Consider the following 19,940-nt stretch of genomic DNA (forward strand, 5'->3'; position numbering starts at 1 on the left):
GTTTTGTGTTATTAAGGACACTAAGTGTCAAGACCAGGGCCCAATTTCATAGCGCTGCTAAGCACAAATATTTGCTTAGCATGAAATTTCTCCCTTGATAAAAATAGGAATGCCAACCAAATTTCCACGTGATTTTCAGGGCAAGCAAACAACAGCTGCATACAAGTGTAAGAACCAACATGCAACAAATGGAGTTTGGTAGGTAATCCTGTTTTTATCAAGAAAGAAATTTCATGCTAAGCAAATTTTTGTGCTTAGCAGCGCTATGAAATTGGGCCCTGAAACGTACTGGCAGAGCTTGAGTCCAATGTGCTTGACATGCCTTGCAGTACAAACATCTGCTAAAATAAAAGAAGAAAAAGTAGGGTGACTGAAGTAAGTCTTCAGTCTTCACTCTTCAGTGGGTTGCTCCGTCTTACAGCCTTGAAGGCTAAACTGTAGGAGGTTGGTGGCCAACAATGACCTATCTGCTGGTGCAGCAAGAACTCAAGGTGCCAATCGAAAACAATAATTTTCCAAATAAAGGCCAGGGTGTATGAAAGACACACAGACGCCTGTGTGTGGTCATTGATCAACACCACTCTTTGTTATTGTCACTGACTTCCCACCCCCCCCCCCCCCTCCTCTTTTCGGTATCCACTGAAAGAACCTGTGTGTTATTTACATGTAGGCTCATGCACACATTTCCTTTCCTCTGTGCAGCATTTTTTATTTGTTTAAAGGCACTTTACACTATTGGTAATTACTCAAAATAATCATTAGCATAAAACCTTACTTGTCATTAAACGAGTAATGAAACATTGTGAGAAACGGCTCCCTCTGAAGTGGTAGTTTTTGAGAAAGAAGCAATTTTCCACGAATTTGATTTCGAGACCACAGAATTAGATTTTGAGGTCTCAACACCAAGCATCTGAAAGCACACAACTTTGTGTGACAAGGGTGTTTTTCCTTTAAATATTATCTCGCAACTTCAACGACCAATTGAGCTCAAATTTTCACAGGTTTGTTAGTTGATGCATATGTTGAGATACACCAAGTGAGACAATTAGCAATAGTGTCCAGTGTCTTTAATCAAGGAAGAATGACAGAGCAAAATTCAGTGGATTAGGCCTAATTAGTGGTGTACAGTGCTTTGTGAAAATACCTCATTATCTATTACTACTGAGCATTGTTGATCACTTATGAAACCAAAAGTATTAATCGTCTACTGTATTTTATTGTCAGACGGATACATTCACAGTAACCCATTCATTTAAAATTTGCTTTTCATTATTTTTTTTTTCATAACCAAATTACTGAAGATGAGATTTTCTTAGTTGTTGACAGTGCTGCTCATTGGTTTCCCACAACCAAAATGAAATTAATCTTAAGAACGCAACAAGGCTCTTCTTTTTTCATTTGCAAAAACAGAAAAGAGATTTTTGAATAATATATCTTTATCAATACTCCCCCTTTTTTAAGGATTTTGTCAACCAAGTCTGATTGGATTTTTACTGGCAAATGGAGCACTGTCACGGTTGTTGAGAACCTATTGCTCACTGTTGTTGAATGTTGCACATAGCTAAACACGGTTCAACAATTATTATACAGGCATGCAACATTTCGGCTGATCAGCTGATTTCCTCTTTTTCTTAAAAAAACCCCAGTACCATAGAAAACTGAAAAACATTGTACAATAGACAATCGGCCATTTCCTCTTTATTTTTGCAATTAGAAAGTTGCATGTCTGATTATAAAGGAAGCGGAGTAAATAAAGCTATAAAAGCAAAACATAGATGTGTGCTACATGTAAATGTACGTTTATACATCAAAACAAAATACACCCAACTCAAAACAAAAATATATAAAATGTGTACAGAAACAGTTGTAAACAATCAACCTGTAAGGTTGAGTGATTTTTATGACATATTTTGCTATTTATATTCAGAGAACCATCACAAAAAAACCCAGATAAATATGTACAGTACAGTACCCTTATATTTCAAACTCAGTCACAGATGGTTGGTCATATCATTTGTCATTCACAGAATAATTCTGCTTAAACTGTTTATCATAGGCCTGTTCAGTCAGTCACGTGTCATGAGCTACGTATAGTAATTTCAAGTTACCTTGGGCCGGTTACAAATGCTGGTACATGTACATGTACTTGCATCAACGCTGTCTTTACATCATATACATGATCTAGGGCTCTGAAGCATAGGACAAACATGTTCATCGGAACTTGAATCTCAACTTCCGAAATGCCGGCGTGATCCTTCACAGAGGCAACGAAGACGATTGCCTCCATACCCCCTGGTCATTGCCTTGGTGCCTTTGAAATGCTCTAGAACAGTAGAAACTTACAACCTCATTAGGGTGCCCTTTACAAATGAGGAAATTGCCTTGGTGCCATTGCCCTTTCACAAACGAACCATACCGGGCGGTACATGCCTGAAAATGTATTCAAAAATATATACATATTTTTTTCACAATTTAAAAGGAAATTCAGGTCAACGGGTCAATTATGAATAAAAAGTAGTAATTACTGACAAGTACTAGCAAAAAGTAAAAGCATATAAACTTCCAAGTAGAAGCATTAAAAGTAATTAAGCATCTTCTAAATTCTGTATGAATAAACTTATTCTTTTACTGCAAAGTATTCACTTGATGCTTTGATACTTCTGATATCAAGCTGTCTGCCATGGCTGAATGGCTCATAACAAACGGTTTTCTTTGTACTACAACTCCCATTCACGTCTACGTACATGCGCTCACACACACCCCGCCCAAGCAGCATTTGATTCAACAGAAACATAGAAATCTTCAAGTCAGCTACTGAGATTTTTACTCTGACAACATTTTTACGAAGTCGGCTCATCTGGACCCCCAGAATCAAAGCGTTTTGTTAAGTTCGATGACCAACTGACCCCAAATTTTCACAGGTTTGTTTATTTCATGCATTATAAGTTGGGATACATTTACACCAAGTAAGAATACTGGTCTTTGATGATTACCAAACGTGTCCAGTGCCTTTACTAGAGAGAATTTGTGTAAAAAGTTTAATTTCTGTTTTTGTTAGTTTTAATTTAAATTTGGTGTTGTTTTCTTGTTTTGAGCAGCTCCAGAAGGACCATCGAGTTGTCATCTTGCAGACCATGGAGCGAGTCTTAAAGGACACCCTAGACCGAGTGCCTTTACCCCTCATCCCTGACCTGGTCAAACTTGCGTCCGATGAGCTCACATCAGCTAAGGTGGGGTTTTTTCCACCCAAGACATTTAAATAACTCTAGAACAAGTAAAATGAGTCAAGTTATCTGAACTGTGTATGCGTACACATATCTTGGTCGCATGTGAATGAGCAACTTTGAATACATTTGTATGGGACTAAAGATAGTTGCGTTGTTAACTTTTTGTTTGCAACTGCCAGTGCCCAATTTCATAATCTGCTTAGCAAATTTCTAGGCATAACACGAAATGACTGAGAGGCCAGTCCCAGCAATGTTAAAACAGCAGCAATAATTTTGAATGTACATAGGAATAAAGATAGTTGCTGTGTTTACTTTTCGTTTACAACCTCCAGTGCCCAATTTCAAAATCTGCTCAGCAAATTTCTATGCTAAGCCAGAAAGGACAGGGATACCAGTCAAAGCAATGGTAACTGTATGGTTTTCTGTCTGGTAACCTACATTTGCTAGGCAAAAGTTTTTACACTAAGCATGTTTTCTGTGCTTGCAGGCGTTATGAAGTTGGGCCGACAGTACAGGTTGGTAGTGCCTGTTGCCTTCTTTTCATGTGCACGATCGTTGAAATTTAATCGTGAACATGAACGGTTGTATTTCACGGCAGCTGAATACAATGTCGTACTTGCTGAGCGAACAGCATAAAGCTGTACTTTCACCGGAATGTCAAATCTGTCCATGATGTTTATCTGGTTTACATTTTTAGCAGGTACCAACCGCATCTCTGGCTGCAGCGCTCATGAGGAATGATTTACGCATTAATGGTTTCTCAGATTCAAATATTTTGGGTGAACAATTTGTAGAGTGTCATGGCCGAGTGGTTAAGAGCATCGAATTCAAGTTCTGGTGCAGTCACCGGAGTGTGGGTTTGAATTCCGGTCGTGACACTTGTGTCCTTGAGCAAGATACTTTAAATACTATATTCGCTTTTCTTCACCCAGGGGTATAAAATGGGTCCCAGGGAGGGTAGAGGTTGATATTGTGAATGGAAAAAGCCTTTGGAGCGATATAAACTGTTGCCCAGGTTGTATACTCCCAAGGGAGCTGAGAAATATTAAAAGGGATGTTAAGGCCCTATGACCAGGGCACTAATGTAAAGTGCATTGATACGGTTATTGTGAAATGCGTTGTATAAGAATTGGTTATTACAATTATTATCTAAACCATTTGAGGGGAATCCTTTCTCAAAATTGTCAACACTATTAACAGTTGATGGATCTTATCAAGTAAGGTTTGATGAGAAATGAATAAAACTAATTTCCCGCTTGGTATCTATCGCTCAGTGGGCGTTTTATTAATTTTCTTCTGAATCATTGTCATGCAAAATGAGTAATTCATATTTTACTATTTTATTGTGACCCAGATGGCCGATCAATATCAAACTTTTACAGGTTTGTCAGTTTAGTTATATGGTGGATTACATAAAGTGTTTACACTGCCAGCAAATGTTTTGTTAGCAAAGACCAATTCTGCAATATTTCATGTTTTATAATTCTGGGGTTTTCCAGGAGGTGAATCCGGAGTGGCAGACAGCGGCTAGCGGTGTCCTGGTAGCTCTGGGTCATAAATACTGCAATGAGGTCATGGAGGAGCTCGTGCGTAAATTCCAGCCGGGGGCGCTTCCACACTATTTCGTCATCCACACGATGGCTAATCTGGCCACAGCCAATAGTAAGTTGTTGACTATAGAGATAGATCCGTATGTATATAAACATTTAGAGCGCTATACGTGTAGGTGCAAAATTTATAATAAATAAACAATAAAAAAATTTGCATCAGGGATAAAGAATATTAATTTTGTTGGTTTTTACCCATACACCGATGTGTGTTAGCACTGTATACTCAGTACTGTCCCCGAATCATAGGATTTGAACTGCCTCTAGCTACCGGGCAACCTCGGTAGTCTAGTTGGTAAGACACTGCTCTAGAATTGCAAGGGTTGTGGGTTCGAATCCCACCAGAGTAACATGCCTGTGATATTTTTTCACAGGACTCGGGAAAGTACTGAGTATACAGTGCTAGCACAATTTTATCCACCCTTTGGTGTTGTGCCTTGTTTTGAGGTTTTACTAATTGCATATTTTATTTGCGCCCTCCTAGGTTTTGGCTTTGTGCCGTTTCTTACGGCTACACTGGGCACCATGCTCCCCATGCTTGGAATGGCCAAGCAGGACAATATGAAATGGGTCATCGTTAATGGTAAGAACTGATTACTTGAAGGCACACGTTGCCTCGGATCAGTCAAATTTGTCTTTGAAAAGCGTTCTGTTATAAATGGCACATGTGTAGAAAGATGTTGTAAAAGTAGAATACAATGATCTACACAAATATACCTTGATATTGCGTGTTTTTTTCTTTTTACCTCGTCGACTAACACGGTCGGCCATTTATGGGAGTCAAATTTTTCACTTCCATAAATGGCCGACCGTGTTAGTTCGCAACGTAAATAGAAAATCGTGCAATTTTGAGTGATACTTGTGTGGATCATTATATTTTAATTTTAAACATCTTTCTAACCATATGCATTTCATAATAAACGGTTTCAAATGCTTTTTATAGACCAACTCGTCCGATCCAAGGCAACGTGTTCCTTTAAAGGCACCGGACACTTTTGGTAACTGCTCAAAATAATTGTTAGCATAAAAACTTACTTGGTAACAAGCAATGGAGAACTGTTGATAGTGTAAAACATTGTGAGAAACGACTCCCTCTGAAATAACGTAGTTTTTGAGGAAGAAGTTATTTCTCACTCCGCTGCTCGTTACCAAGAAATTTGTTATGCTAATATACACTTTCAGTAATTACCAAACTTGTCCAGTGCCTTTAACTCAACAAAATTGGGCCCTGATTGCTGAACATTGTGTGATTGTTCATTGCTTGTCTGATCTTCCCGCACAGCGTTATCAAAATTCAGCGAGAGTATCGAAGACTACGTGGCCAACATTGAGAATGCCCCCGATGCGTCAATCAGTAGGCATACCTACTCCACACAGATCTTCACTGCGTTTGACCACGTCTTCAATTCTTGGCTGCAGTCAAAAGAACCAAAGGTAAATTAAAAAAAAAAGTGATATTAAATATGCTGGTGGAAGCTTTCTCACTCTGCTTTCAAACAAACTGGTGATCTCTTCTCTTTCAATATACTTGATATTTGAAACATTAAGTCACATCCTCTTAAAGCCATTGGACCCTTTCGGTACAAAAAAATCAATAAAAAAATCACAGATTTACAAATAACTTACAGGGTTTACAGAAGGTAGTGGTGAAATACTTCTCTTGAAATATTATTCCATGAAATGCTTTACTTTTTGAGAAAACAGTAAAACAATATAAATTCTCGTTAACGAGAATTACGGATTTATTTTAAACACATGTCATGACACGGCGAAACGCGCGGATACAAGGGTGGATTTACCCGTTATTTTCTCCCGACTCCGATGACCGATTAAGCCCAAATTTTCACAGGTTTGTTTTTTGATATAGAAGTTATGATACACAAAGTGTGGGCCTTGGACAATACTGTTTACTGAAAGGGTCCAATGGCTTTAAGGTGATCCCTCAGCTGCAGCTTCCCAGGTTGTTTTGTTATTTTGCGTGTGATCCCTGGCTATGTGGCAGTCACTGTCTGTATGGCTTCTGATTGGCATCCTTGGACAAAGATATCGTCAAATAGGGTGATCACCACTATGACTATTATACACATATTGACTGGCAACGAGGTAACTAGTATACGTCCATTCCGCGCGATCACTAGCCTACATGTATATTAGTTCATCCCGCATGACCGTGTTTCAGCCAACCAGAATACAGAACAAGCAAGAGGTGTGTTATAAATTCAGTTACTGGCATGTCTGGAGGTTGTACTGTAATACAGACGCAAGAGAAGAAATCTCTTGGTCCACTTTCGAACCTTTTCATGGCATATCTACAGACTCTGATCTTCTGCATAAATATATTCCTGTTCGTCTCTTCTTCGGCCATTCCTTTGACTACTTTTCCCACTAAATTCTATGGCCACACAGCCTTCAACATCATGGCACCTTCATTATGAAGCGACTCACCAGTTCGCCAATCTGACTCTGTTCTGATTTGCAAAGACTCATTAATTTGAATCTTTATTTTTGTTATAAATTGGTTTATATAATTCACTTCAATGTTTTATGTTGATGCGGATAGAGGCTCCTTCATTATGCAGTATATAAATGTCTTGTATTATAATTATTATTATTATTTCATATTTTCACAGCATACAAAAGAAAGATCACATTTTCCCTTGTGCCATCCAATTTTTTGTTTGTTTTAGGATCCTCATCGTTTCCAAAAGCACTGCCTTCTGTGACAAATTTATCCTCACATTTTGCCTATTTATTCTAGATAATTCCCCAGTGCTTCCAAAATGGTTCAAAGCTCTCTCCGCCGTACCGTGGTGGTCCGAGGGACGAACCCTCTCCAAGCCTCCCTGTCCAGAGTGGTTGTCGTTTTATGTCTTTTAAGTGCCAAATGTTGTCAGTCCATCTGGCTTTCAGCTGTCCTCTTCCAGCGGGACCAGCAACATGTCCTTGTAATGATGCACTAAATGAGTGCACCAAGCACTCATTATTATTAATCTACCGTCTCACAAGTGGATAAGTTTTTAGCTGGTTTTTGTTTCTCCTTTTAAGACTTAAACGTTTCCTAATTTATCTTTGTTATTCTCCAAAGCTACGCTTGATTGTCGTGGAGGCGCTGGGCAACATGTCTAAGATCATTTCCCAGGAGCGTCTCGAAGAGCAGACCCCAAAACTCATCCCTTCCATCTTGAACCTGTACAAGAAACACCATGAGCCATTCTTCATTACGCAGGTAACACTTACAAGATACCATCTCTTTGTTCTCACTACTTTTACTTGGTGAAATATTACAGTACATTACAGCCATTTTCGCATTGGACTTTTTGGGTGAACTTACCAACCAAGGAGGCAGGTATAATGTTCTTCCTACTTAAAGGGTCTATGAAACTTTTGTAGGACAAAAAACACAATGTCCCCAGATTTACACTAAACTTACACAGTTTGAAGATAATGATAGTAGAAAGCTTCCCTGAACATACATGTATTACGTACTGAGGTGCTGTAGTTTTTGGGAAATGAGTAAAACAATGTCATGAAAATAACTTTCGTCTCATGAGACGAAAATTATTTTAATCATTTACAATGACATTTTTTTTACATTTTTTTTACTCATTTCTCAAAAACTACAGCACCTCAGTAAGTAATATTTTCAGGGAAGCTTTCTACTATCATTATCTTCAAACCCTGTAAGTTTAATGTTAATCTATGGACATTTTGAAAAAGTACCCAAATCCTTTAATTAAGTCTGATTTAAGAATTGTGTGAAAAATATGCTGCCAGTCAAACCAGGAACACTTTTCGATTAGGGCACTGGGTTTTTTTACGTTAGCTAAAGAGACCCAGAGGCTGTCCAAGATCATCCTGGTCTCAACAATGTGGCGCCCGAGGCTGTAGGACAAGGACACAGGAGATCAGTGCAACAGACCCTTTGCTGTCTCTGTGATTGATTGCTTGATAACGCTAATTACGATCCTGTCAGCAAAAGTAGTAGTCCCAGCCAATTTTGTATACCTTCCGCCCGGTTAGTAGTTTAAAAGCGAAAGAACGGAGAAATCTCCTGAACATCCGATAAAATCTACTCCTCGGTAGTAGAATTGTGACAATGTCTAAGAAATCCTGTTCCATCACCCCATTCTGAAACAACTACATGTACACTGGCTCCCTATCTCTCAACGAATCATCTTCAAACTGATGCTCATTGTCCACAAAGCACTTAATGGCAAGGCTCCCCTCTATAATTCTGAACTTCTTCAAGTTTACACTCCATCAAGAAGTCTTCGATCAAGTTCCATGCTTCTTCTCATTGAACCCAAGTCTCAACACTCATAGGGAGACAGGTCTTTTTCTTCAGCTGCGCCACGCATCTGGAACTCTCTACCACTTAATCTTAGAACTTGTCTTTGTACCACAACATTCAAATCTCTTCTCAAAACTTATCTTATGTCACAGGTTTTCAAGGACTAATTTTTGTTTTGTCTGTTTTTCTTTGTATTGTTTTTGTTTTGTTCTGTTTTGTTTGTTGTTGGTTTTACTGCGCCTTGAATACCCAGCAGGGTGGATACATGTACATGTACGTGCGCATTATAAGTAAGCTTGGGCGATATCGAATTATGTTATTCACGATATATCGCCGATAATATATCGCGATATTCAATATAATCGCGATTAATTAAATTTGACATCATCAGTCTTCAAACTCCCAGTGAAAGTTGTAGAAGAGACAGTCATAGCATAAGAGAGGTGTTATAATGAACTATTCTTCTGGTTTTACTCCAAACCTATGGGGTGCAAGATGTCTCAGCTAGGAAATACATCGCGATATTGCGATACTTAATCGATATCGCGATATATCGAGTTTTCGATTAAAACCAAATCGAAGCGATATCGAAATCGTTTCCAAATTAATATCGCGATATTCGATAATATCGGGATATCGCCCAAGCTTAATTACAAGTCTTATTATTATTATTATTATTATAAACAAAGACAGTTCTCTAAGAACAAACTCTACCTGGCAAGTAGGTACACACATGGTGTTACCGCAAACCAAATATGTATTGATTGTTATTATTGTTCCTTGTTTTTTAACTGAACAGGGCCTTTGTATGATATTAGAGGCAGCTGTAGAGAACGGCAGCACTATGCTGGATCCACAGCTAGACACCATACTGAATACACTGCACGCTCAGGTAGGACACAGACTAAAATAATCCAGTCTCTGATGTTAGGATGAGTCATAGAGTTATATATAAGGACTAGAGGGTTCACGAGTGATACTTCGTGCACAAACGCCACGGGACCGCAAGATGACAAGCGCGTCATTCTGCACGCGTGTTGAATATGAAATACACGTTTTAGTTTTTTTTTATTGAAAAATGGCCGCACAAACACACGCTGTGAGATGCCAGTTTTGTCAACTTAGAAAATGGCCGCCTGCGCGCATGCCGGAGTGCGTATATAGGCCAGTGCGGCCTGTAGTTCTTATATATAACTCTATGAGATGAGTTTACTTTACTCAAGTCTGGATCTTTGGCGGTATCTACATTCTTGTAGAGGATTGTTTTGTTGGGAGCGATACCAGTTACAGTGTGCTACAAACTAAAGCATGATGTTGATCATCTGATATCACAAAACTTCAATCTTTCTTGTTCAACATTATCGTGAAGCTGTACCACTCTTTATAAAGGCAGTGGACGCTATTGGAAATAGTATACAAATATTGAGTGGCTCAGAGTGGAATGGGAGGAATATTATTGCAAGGTAAAATTTGGACTGTTCCATTTCACGAGGCGAAGCCGAGTGAAGTGGAACAGTCCAAATTTTACCTTGCAATAATATTCCTTCCATTCCACGAATTAAAGCCACAATATTTGTTTTATATAACTGACATACAGATCCTTGTCATTTTGATGTATTTTAAAAGTATGAAAAATCATATAGCGCCACGTAGCGGCAACAATGCACATATTTAGTAGCAATCGGATCACAACCTTTTGCACAGGTGCTCCTTTGTTTTAGCAGCGGCGCGGCGGCGCTGTACTGCTCAAAAACATTGGGAACAAGGATGATCCTAACTGTTGAATGGGAAATGCTATTCCCCATGGGAGAATAGGTCTTTTTGATCGCCGGTGCGGATGGGAGTAATAGTGAATGTCACGTGAAGTAAGTTCCACCAATCAAATGACAAGGATCTGTATGTCAGTTATATAATAATAATTATTAGCATAAAACCTTACTTGGTAATAGCAATGGAGAGCTGTTGATAGTATGAAACATTGTGAGAAACCGCTCCCTCCGAAGTAACCTTGTCTTCGAGAGAGAAGCAATTTCTCACTAAAATATTTGAATTTGATTTCAAGACCTCGAAATTAGATTCACACAACTTGTGCAACAAGGGCGTTTTTTCTTCCATTATTCTCTCGCAACTTCGTCGACCAATTGAGCTCAAATTTTCACAGGTTTGTTATTTTATGCATACAATGTTATGTTGAGATACACCAAGCAAGAAGACTGGTCTTAGACAATTACCAATAGTTAAAGCATTTGGCACCTTTGGTATTGTCAAGTACCAGTATTTTCACTTTGTGTAGCCCAACATATCCATAAAATAACAAACCAAAATTTTGGCTCAATTTGTCGTCGAATAATGGGTTACACAATGGCTTTCTGAAAAGGGATATTACAAGGCATGTTTTCCAGTATCTGGTGTCCCTATTTGTATGGTTGAACTGAAGCATAGCATGGTAGGTGCTCACTAGACATCCCGGCTGCCAGCAATAATATTGCCGCAAACCAAATTTGTTTTAATACCTCCCCATGCAATACCTCAAATCTTATACACAAATGATCGCTCTGTCAATATCTTTGTGGGTTGTGTCTTGTCTTTCAAAAGGTATGTGTACCACCAGATTTTGTCCAACCCATTACGATGAAGAACCACAATGAGCTGTTGCGTTGCTTCGCCGTTGTCGCTCGGTCCTTCCCAGATCGCGTCGTTGGGTACCTCCTCCAGAAAATAGAAGGCAACGAGAAAGTCCGTATCGGGACCCTCTTTGTCTTCAAGCAACTCATCAACTCAGCAGGTGAAGCCCTTTTCATGATTCCACTATGATTTTGAAACTTAGCATGGTGGGAGTATACTTAGGTAAAGTTTGCGGTAGCACCGCGTGTAAATCTTATTTAAATGGTGTAATTGTTCTTAAACGAACCAGTGGTCGACAACTCAACGTTTTGGTCAGTATGGTCTGATTGTCTTCAGGAGAAGATCAGAGCATACTGGTCTGAGCACAACCTCGATCCCAGGGGTGATCGATCTCACCGTGCCCCTTTTTTCCCCAGCATGCCTTGCTCGATCATAAACCCTTGAAGTGTAACTCCAAGATATCCAAATATAAGGGATATTACAATTAGTCATGTGGTTGATCCGTTCTGTGTTGGGCGTTAGTCGCGCACACGCTGGATGCGATGTGTGTAATAAAAGTCATAAACTTGCCTTGGCGTTCAGTGTTGTGAGACACAAAAAAGTGAATACGTACATCTTTATATGCACGCATTTCGGCGTATAGAGCTTTTTGGAGACGCACAGCGTTTCAAATTTTGCGCGAATATGATAGCCAATCAAAGCGCGGATCGGAGTTTCCCTCCCCATTCGTACGTAGAGCTAACGTGATACGGCGCGCTGCCCATGGTAGCGAGGTTGGTCTGAGCATACTGATCCAATCATTGACCTGTCAACCTCCAGCTAATCTCTGAACCAACACTACTCAAAAGAGGTTTCCCATGGTGCTACTGCAAACCTCACATAATGACTCCACTTCGGCAATGAACATTTCTTGACCAATCGGATTACATTGTTTACAACTCAAACATAAATTTGACTTTTCAATCTGTTAACGTCTGCTCTTTGGTCTCTAACTACCGTTGCACTAGCTGCCATAATGGAGAATCCTACTTTATGTTCCTTTCCTCCCTTCAGTTTGCTTTTTCCCCATCCTATTTCCCCTTTCCCAACCCAATCCCCTCTCCCCTTTAAATGTGGCGGTATGGCTCCCTAGAGGTCTGTCAGTCAATGTCATGGCTCTGCTTACCGTAAGCAAAGAATCGGCGCTTATGAAAGTTTACACACTTACACAGTAAGCCCAGAAGCTCGGGCCTTTATCACACGGCCGCCAACTTCCGGCTTTAAACGGCTGTTGAAGAACTTGTCGCTAACCTTTTATTCTCTTATTTCTTGCCAAGACGTTTTACGATGAAATCTGTGTTGATTTTTAGTTGTGTCATGTTCATATCTTTTTCAGGTCCACATATGGAGACCAAGAAGTCGCTGATTCTGTCTGGTTTAAGGATAGTTCTTGGAGATCAGAGTAATAAGGTACATGTACGCATTGTGTATTTGTACGAATCTACAAAGCACCTAACATGCCTAACAGCAAGGCTCCCTACTATATCTCAGAACTTCTTCAAGTTTAACACTCCGTCAAGGAATCTTTGATCAAGCTCCATGTTTACCCTCATTGAACCCAAATCTTGACACTCTTGGGGTGACAGTTCTTTGTCTTTTCCTGCGCCAGCCATGCATTTGGAACTCTCTTCCACTTAATCTTAGATCTTGTCTTTGTACCACACAATTTAAATCTCTTCTCAAAACCTACTAGACAAACTGGAACACCCCGTAGCTAGAATGAAATTATGAACGAAATAACTTCCTCAAATTTCACTTGAACTGTGATAGAGAGGGAGAGGTAGTATAAACAATGACCTTTGACCTTGATTTTTGACCTTTGAACAGATAAAGAGGATATTTGCGCAGGTGGTGATTGCGATGGCTCACCACGGTTACCTGGAGCTAGAGGGCGGTAATCTCATGGTAGAGTTTGTGGTGAAGCAGTGTGCCCTCTCACCGAACGACGTCCAACAAACGGTGAGCAAATGTTGTACCTTATACAAAATAATATAACAAAGTTTTTCATGGCCAGACGTTTTGACCCTCGCAGAGGTTTTAGCTTTCGTCATGTTCATCAGGTCATTGACTTTTTTTTGGCGTTTATACCATCCTTTTGTTTGGTAAGCAGTTTGCAACAGCTTATCAATTCAAGTCAAAATAATAAACAAATTTAAAACAATAATTTGAGTCAAAGACAGTCAAGAACTGACTGGTATAATTCATTCTAAACCACATTGGATGGTATCGTATAATCTGACTTAATTGTAATGTTCATCTAGGTTTTTCTGGCAACATTGATAACCAAAAATGTATTGTCCTCGTTGATTTACAAAATAACTGTTGTGTAATTTCTGATTTTTTGTTTGTTTAAAATGAAGAACAAGAAAGAGAAAGCTGATTCAGAGCAAGTGACCAACGCTGCGTTGAAATCTATGTGTGAAAACGTCATGAATCTCATCACCACAACAGTTGTGGATATGGAATCAGTAAGTATACTCACAGCTATAAGATAATAATAATAATAATAATAATAATAAGTACACAGCATTTATAAAGGCGCACTAAATCGGTGTAAAAACATTCAAAGGCACCGGTCAAGATGGAAAAGAGGGAATTCTCAATTGTTAGGGAAAGCAAGTCTGAACAGGTGTGTTTTGAGTTGCTGCTGAAGGATGTAAATGCTATGTATTTCCCTGAGGTTTCAGGGAGTGAACTCCAGAGCCTTGGTGCTGTAGTGGGAAACCCCCTGTCCCCGTAGCTGGCTAGACGAGACCGGGGAACAAAGAGCATGTTGCTGGTGAATCTAAGACCCGGTCTTGTAGTATGGGGAGTCAACAGGTTTTGAATGTAGAGTGGGGCTAAATCTTGAAGTGCCTTGAAAGTGAGAATTTGATGCGTTGTTTGATGGGAAGCCAAGGTAGATTATAAAGGATGGGAGTGATGTGGTCATGCATAAGATAAGGAGACCGTCAACATAAGTCTAAAATCTGGGCCAAAGAGCTTGGGCCACCCATCCACAACGTTACTATAAACATTCCCTGTCCACTTTCCCCAGCGACAAGAAAACATTCTCTCCCTGTCCCCTGTCCTCCCCACAATGTTGGTTGGAACGCAGAAGACTGTGCAATGAGAGCCAACATGCACAAAGAACATCTACATATTGTCCTATCATTTGCCTCCTTTGACCCCAGTGAGGGTGCTTTTTGACCCCAGTAAAGGTGCTTTTTGACCTCAGTGAGAAGGCTTTTCGTTCAAGTGTGGGTGCTTTTTGACCCAGTGAGGGTCCTTTTTGAGAAAGTAGGGGTCTATGAGAAAGTTTCATGTCTGATAACAATTACCCATCTTTATCTTTGCCAGGTACTATGGCCCTATCTGATGGAGTTTCTAATCATGCCTCAATACACCGATGCAATGGGTACACTCTGCCAGAGCTTGGCCTTCATCGGAGCCAAGAAACGCGATGAGGAAGCTGATGATTATAAACTCCTCTTTGAGGAGTTGAGCAGCCTGCCTAAACCCAACGCTCTTGTGGCTAGACTCATGGTAATGTACATGTAGCTGGTTTTTCATAAACACCCAGGCACTTTTGATATTCCTATTGGTGGAGAGCGTGTCAAGTGGGGGGTGTTTGATAATGACCAGCTGGAACTTTTCCTAAATGGCTGGCTTTCGCGTGTCGGGCGCGCAAACTCCTGTACACCAATTTCATTATGCGGGACACATTTCATAGCTATAGTAACAGCGCATAATCTATTTCTAAACGCGCCTACACACAATCCACACGCACCTAATAGATTTTTCGCATACTCGGACCTACGCCAGCAATACTGAGCTATTGTCGATTGACTGACTAAAATCTTTAAATTAAGGGTTTTCTGAAGTTGTCCTGCGAGGTACACGTACATGTAAAACAAATATCACTGTTAGCCAGTTCAGATATGTACAGATTGTGATATTACACATGTACTGGAACTTGAATTTATAAGAAAATAATGTTGTATCCCTCGTCTTCAGGTTATGGCCGGGCGACCAGACAACGGTCGAAAACGTGGCATCCATGTTTTGAAGCTGATGCACGCGATGTCTCCCAACATCCACAGTGGTATTGTGGACATGTGGGACGCTGTGATACCTAAACTCATGCAGTACATTGAAGGTAGGATCCTTAACCATTTAACCTTGATCTGGGAAATAATGGAATTTGGTCCGAACTAATTTAGTCAACATTTTAGGATTGCCTTTTAATGCTTTAATGCTTTTAAGAAAAAAATAATACCCGTGAAAATAACTCCGCTATCTTAAAACCAAGCTTAACTGAGCAAAACAGCTGGAACACAGTTACAACAATTTTTTTTTAAAACAATTTCATTCTCTATTGCAATATTAATAATTACATTTCTCTTGGTTTAGAAAACTTGGACGATGAAGAAAAGTGGTCGCAGAAGTCCTGGGAGGATTTACTGTTAAAGGTAAATATTTCCAGGCGAAGTGTCAAATCTTACTTCTTTTCGTTTTGGTCTGAGTATTGTCAGCATAATTCTTTTAGCGTTTGTTACCAATTATCCGGGCTTACTTCTAGTGGGGTATCGTGGCCGAGCGGTCTAGGACACTGGACTCATGATCTGTAATTTAAAAAACGTGGGCTCGAATCCTGGCCTGGTCTGTTGCGACACGTGTATCCTTGAGCAAGGTACATTGCACTTTATCATAATTGCTTTTTCTCCAACAAGGAGTAAAATGTGATGGACATTGGTAATATAATTGCTTCTCTCCACCCAGGAGTACAAATGGGTACCAGCTAAAGCTGGGGGAGCAACATGCGATAGACATTGGTAACATAATTGCTTCTCTCCACCCAGGAGTACAAATGGGTACCAGCGAGAGCTGGTGGAGTAACGTGTGATGGACAGTGGTAACATAAATGCTAGCATAATTGCTTCTCTCCACCCAGTAGTACACTGTACCAATGGGTACCGGCGAGAGCTTGGGGAGTAACGTGTGATGGACAGTGGTAACATAAATGGTAGCATAATTGCTTTTTTCCACCCAGTAGTACCAATGGGTACCGGCAAGAGCTTGGGGAGTAACGTGTGATGGACAGTGGTAGCATAAATGGTAACATAATTGCTTCTCTCCACCCAGTAGTACCAATGGGTACCGGCGAGAGCTTGGGGAGTAACGTGTGATAGACAGTGGTAACAAAAATGGTAACATAATTGCTTCTCTCCACCCAGTAGTACCAATGGGTACCGGTGAAATCTGGGGGAGTAACATGCAATGGACTGGCATCCTGTCCAGGGGGAAAAGAAATATTCTCAGTTGTTTAATGCTAATGAAACATTGGCTCGGACAGACTTAATAGTTACTTTTGTTACTTTACATGTACTTCGCCTTTGCAGCTGCTCTCCAAGACGTTAGACACAGTGGAAGAGGAAGACTGGCACTGTGACATCGGCACAGCTCTAGGACAACAACTCCCACTGTACCAAGATACACCTCAAGAAAAGGTCAGTATCGTGGCAACAGACTGTGCAAGTCTCGTGCGTACGTGTATTTGATCAAGAGTTTGTTTTGTCAGTAAACCATTTGCGTATTACATTTGAACATTGTCTAGTACAATGACCTGCTTGATCACAAGGTACCGCTTAAGTTTGAATTCATCAGACGATAGAGACGGTTGCTATTTCACATGATTCAGGGCGAACTTTTGCGTAGTTATGTAAGAGACGGTGATCACCCATACACAACCAACTCTTAATGGATGTGTATGGAACAATGGTACCAGGGTTTACTCATCTGGAGGTTGCTATACAAAAGCTTGCCCCCGCATCATTGACTTATCAAATGTCTCTATAGTCTGAGGTATTCAAGTGTATTCAAGGTATTCAAGCGGTACATTGTAACTAAGTGAGTCATTATACCAGACATTATTCAAATCTAAATGGCTTATTAGTTTATACTAACTTTATTGTATAGATTGGTGGGAATGTACACAAATGTATAGTGCAAAGTGATACAAAATATGAAAGTAAAAACAACTGAACAAGATAATTTGAGAATTAAACATGGCCTCAGCTTCTGGTTCTTTGCAGACAAATTAAGAATTGGTGCCCTTCTCGGATCACAAACTTATGTAAATACTTGTTTTGGATAGGCGCGATAAAAAGCCTTTTCATTGGTCAATGAGGCACCATGGTCCACTTTTTAGTAGTTGCACACAATTCTGGCGTAGATTTACTTAAGGGAGGTTTTGTTTTCAACGACGGATGGTTCTGCGATGGTAATGATGACATTTTGGGGTCATCTGCGCAACCCCCTAATATCAGATCCAATAAGAACGTTCCTACGATTCACACTTTTCAGATGCCTTCTAAATAGATGAATTTGTGTAATCTTCCAAAATCCATTGTTGACATCTTTTTTGAAATTTCTATTTTTCTCTTTTCAGAATTTCTTGTTCAAGTGTCTTGGGGTAGTGATGCGAAAGGTAAAGAACACGCAGTTTGTGCAGAAGCAGCTTGACATCATGTTCTCCTCTATGAAACACAACGATCACATAGAAAGAGAGGTAAGCATAGACTTTAAAGGCACTGGACACCTTTGGTAGTTGTCAAAGACCTGTGTTCTCACTTAGTGTGTATCCCAACGTACATGTACATGTATGCATAAATTAACATTTCTGTAATTTTCATCAAATAAGCACAGACTTTAACTAGTTACGATAATATGGAAAGGTTTGCGGTAACACCATGTACATGTAATGACTATCTCTAAATGAGTTGGGATGATTCTGGAAGAACCGATGGTTTCAACTCGACATTTCAATCGGTAAGCAATATTGAACCGATGGTTTCAACTCGACATTTCAATCGGTAAGCAATATTGAACCGATGGTTTCAACTCGACATTTCGATCGGTAAGCAATATTGAACCGATGGTTTCAACTCGACATTTCGATCGGTAAGCAATATTGAACCGATGGTTTCAACTCGACATTTCGATCGGTAAGCAATATTGAACCGATGGTTTCAACTCGACATTTCGATCGGTAAGCAATATTGAACCGATGGTTTCAACTCGACATTTCGATCGGTAAGCAATATTAAAGATTGCTCACTTTAAATATAGGGGAATGAACAGGTAGTGACGAGTTCTTAAACAGTGACGAGTTCTTAAAGGATTTGGGTACTGTTTCAAAATGTCCATAGATTTACATTAAACTTACAGGGTTTGAAGATAATGATAGTGGAAAGCTTCCCCTCAAATGTTGCTTACTGAGGTGCTGTAGTTTTTGAGAAATGAGTAAAACAATGTAATGAAAATACGTTTGTAAATGCTTAAAATAATTTTGGTCTCATGAGACGAAAATTATTTTCATGACATTGTTTTACTCATAACCCAAAAACTACAGCACCTCAGCACATATTATTTTCAGGGAAGCTTTCTACTATCATTATCTTCAAACTGTGTAAGTTTAGCTTAAATCTGTGGACATTGTGTTTTTTGTCCTACAAAGAGTACATACACCCTTAAAACAGCCGTTTAAAACCGGCCCGGCCACGACCCAGCAAGGTTTTTAACGGCAGTTTAAGATTGAGTCATTACTCTTTTATTCCCATTCATAATTGCCTTTTTAGTTAAAAGGCGTAATAAAGTAAGAAAGTAAAACTTATCCGTTCTCTGACATCCTTTCCTTGAGCTCTGTACATGTGTTTTATTTTTATGACTGAGATATGCATTTGTGCGCATAGTACATGTAGTAGTAGTATGCATCCTCGTATTCATGTGCCGAAATGGCACGGCGAGATCGATCAACCCTGGTTGTGGGCTAATGTACCATACTTGTCTAAGATAATTGAGCGGGTTGTTTTTTTCTAGAGTTTCTGAATATCTTCTTGGTAATGACCTTTTCGATAACCGTCAGTCTGCCTACCGTCCACTGCACAGCGTTGAGACTCTCCTTGTTAATGTCTCTGACCATATACTCAATGAAATTGATGGTGGAAATATTACTGCTTTGCTTCTACTGGACCTTTCTTCCACTTTCGATACGGTGAACCATAAGATCTTACTTCATACTCTTCAATCACTTGGTATTACTGGACAGGCATATAAATGGTTTGAGTCATATACAAGTAATCGTTCTCAGATTGTATGTACATGTATTAA

The 19,940-nt window shown here is 39.7% G+C and overlaps 1 protein-coding gene across 3 annotated transcripts in view; it reads left to right on the forward strand.

Annotated features, from left to right (window-relative positions):
* The window catches only part of LOC117289133 (maestro heat-like repeat-containing protein family member 1), a 53,039-nt gene that overhangs the window by 2,383 nt on the left and 30,716 nt on the right, over positions 1-19,940 (forward strand). For all 3 annotated transcript variants that reach the window (XM_033770113.1, XM_033770114.1, XM_033770115.1), the window contains exons 3-17: positions 3,099-3,230; positions 4,727-4,889; positions 5,319-5,417; positions 6,117-6,268; positions 7,920-8,060; positions 9,925-10,017; positions 11,721-11,910; positions 13,126-13,199; positions 13,617-13,748; positions 14,150-14,257; positions 15,129-15,314; positions 15,786-15,927; positions 16,182-16,240; positions 17,171-17,278; positions 18,220-18,339. In XM_033770113.1, the coding sequence (XP_033626004.1) occupies positions 3,099-3,230; positions 4,727-4,889; positions 5,319-5,417; positions 6,117-6,268; positions 7,920-8,060; positions 9,925-10,017; positions 11,721-11,910; positions 13,126-13,199; positions 13,617-13,748; positions 14,150-14,257; positions 15,129-15,314; positions 15,786-15,927; positions 16,182-16,240; positions 17,171-17,278; positions 18,220-18,339 (1,899 nt within the window). The remainder of the gene's footprint in view (positions 1-3,098; positions 3,231-4,726; positions 4,890-5,318; positions 5,418-6,116; positions 6,269-7,919; positions 8,061-9,924; positions 10,018-11,720; positions 11,911-13,125; positions 13,200-13,616; positions 13,749-14,149; positions 14,258-15,128; positions 15,315-15,785; positions 15,928-16,181; positions 16,241-17,170; positions 17,279-18,219; positions 18,340-19,940) is intronic.

Source organism: Asterias rubens, chromosome 4 (genome assembly GCF_902459465.1).
Source record: "Asterias rubens chromosome 4, eAstRub1.3, whole genome shotgun sequence".
Lineage (NCBI taxonomy): Eukaryota > Metazoa > Echinodermata > Asteroidea > Forcipulatida > Asteriidae > Asterias > Asterias rubens.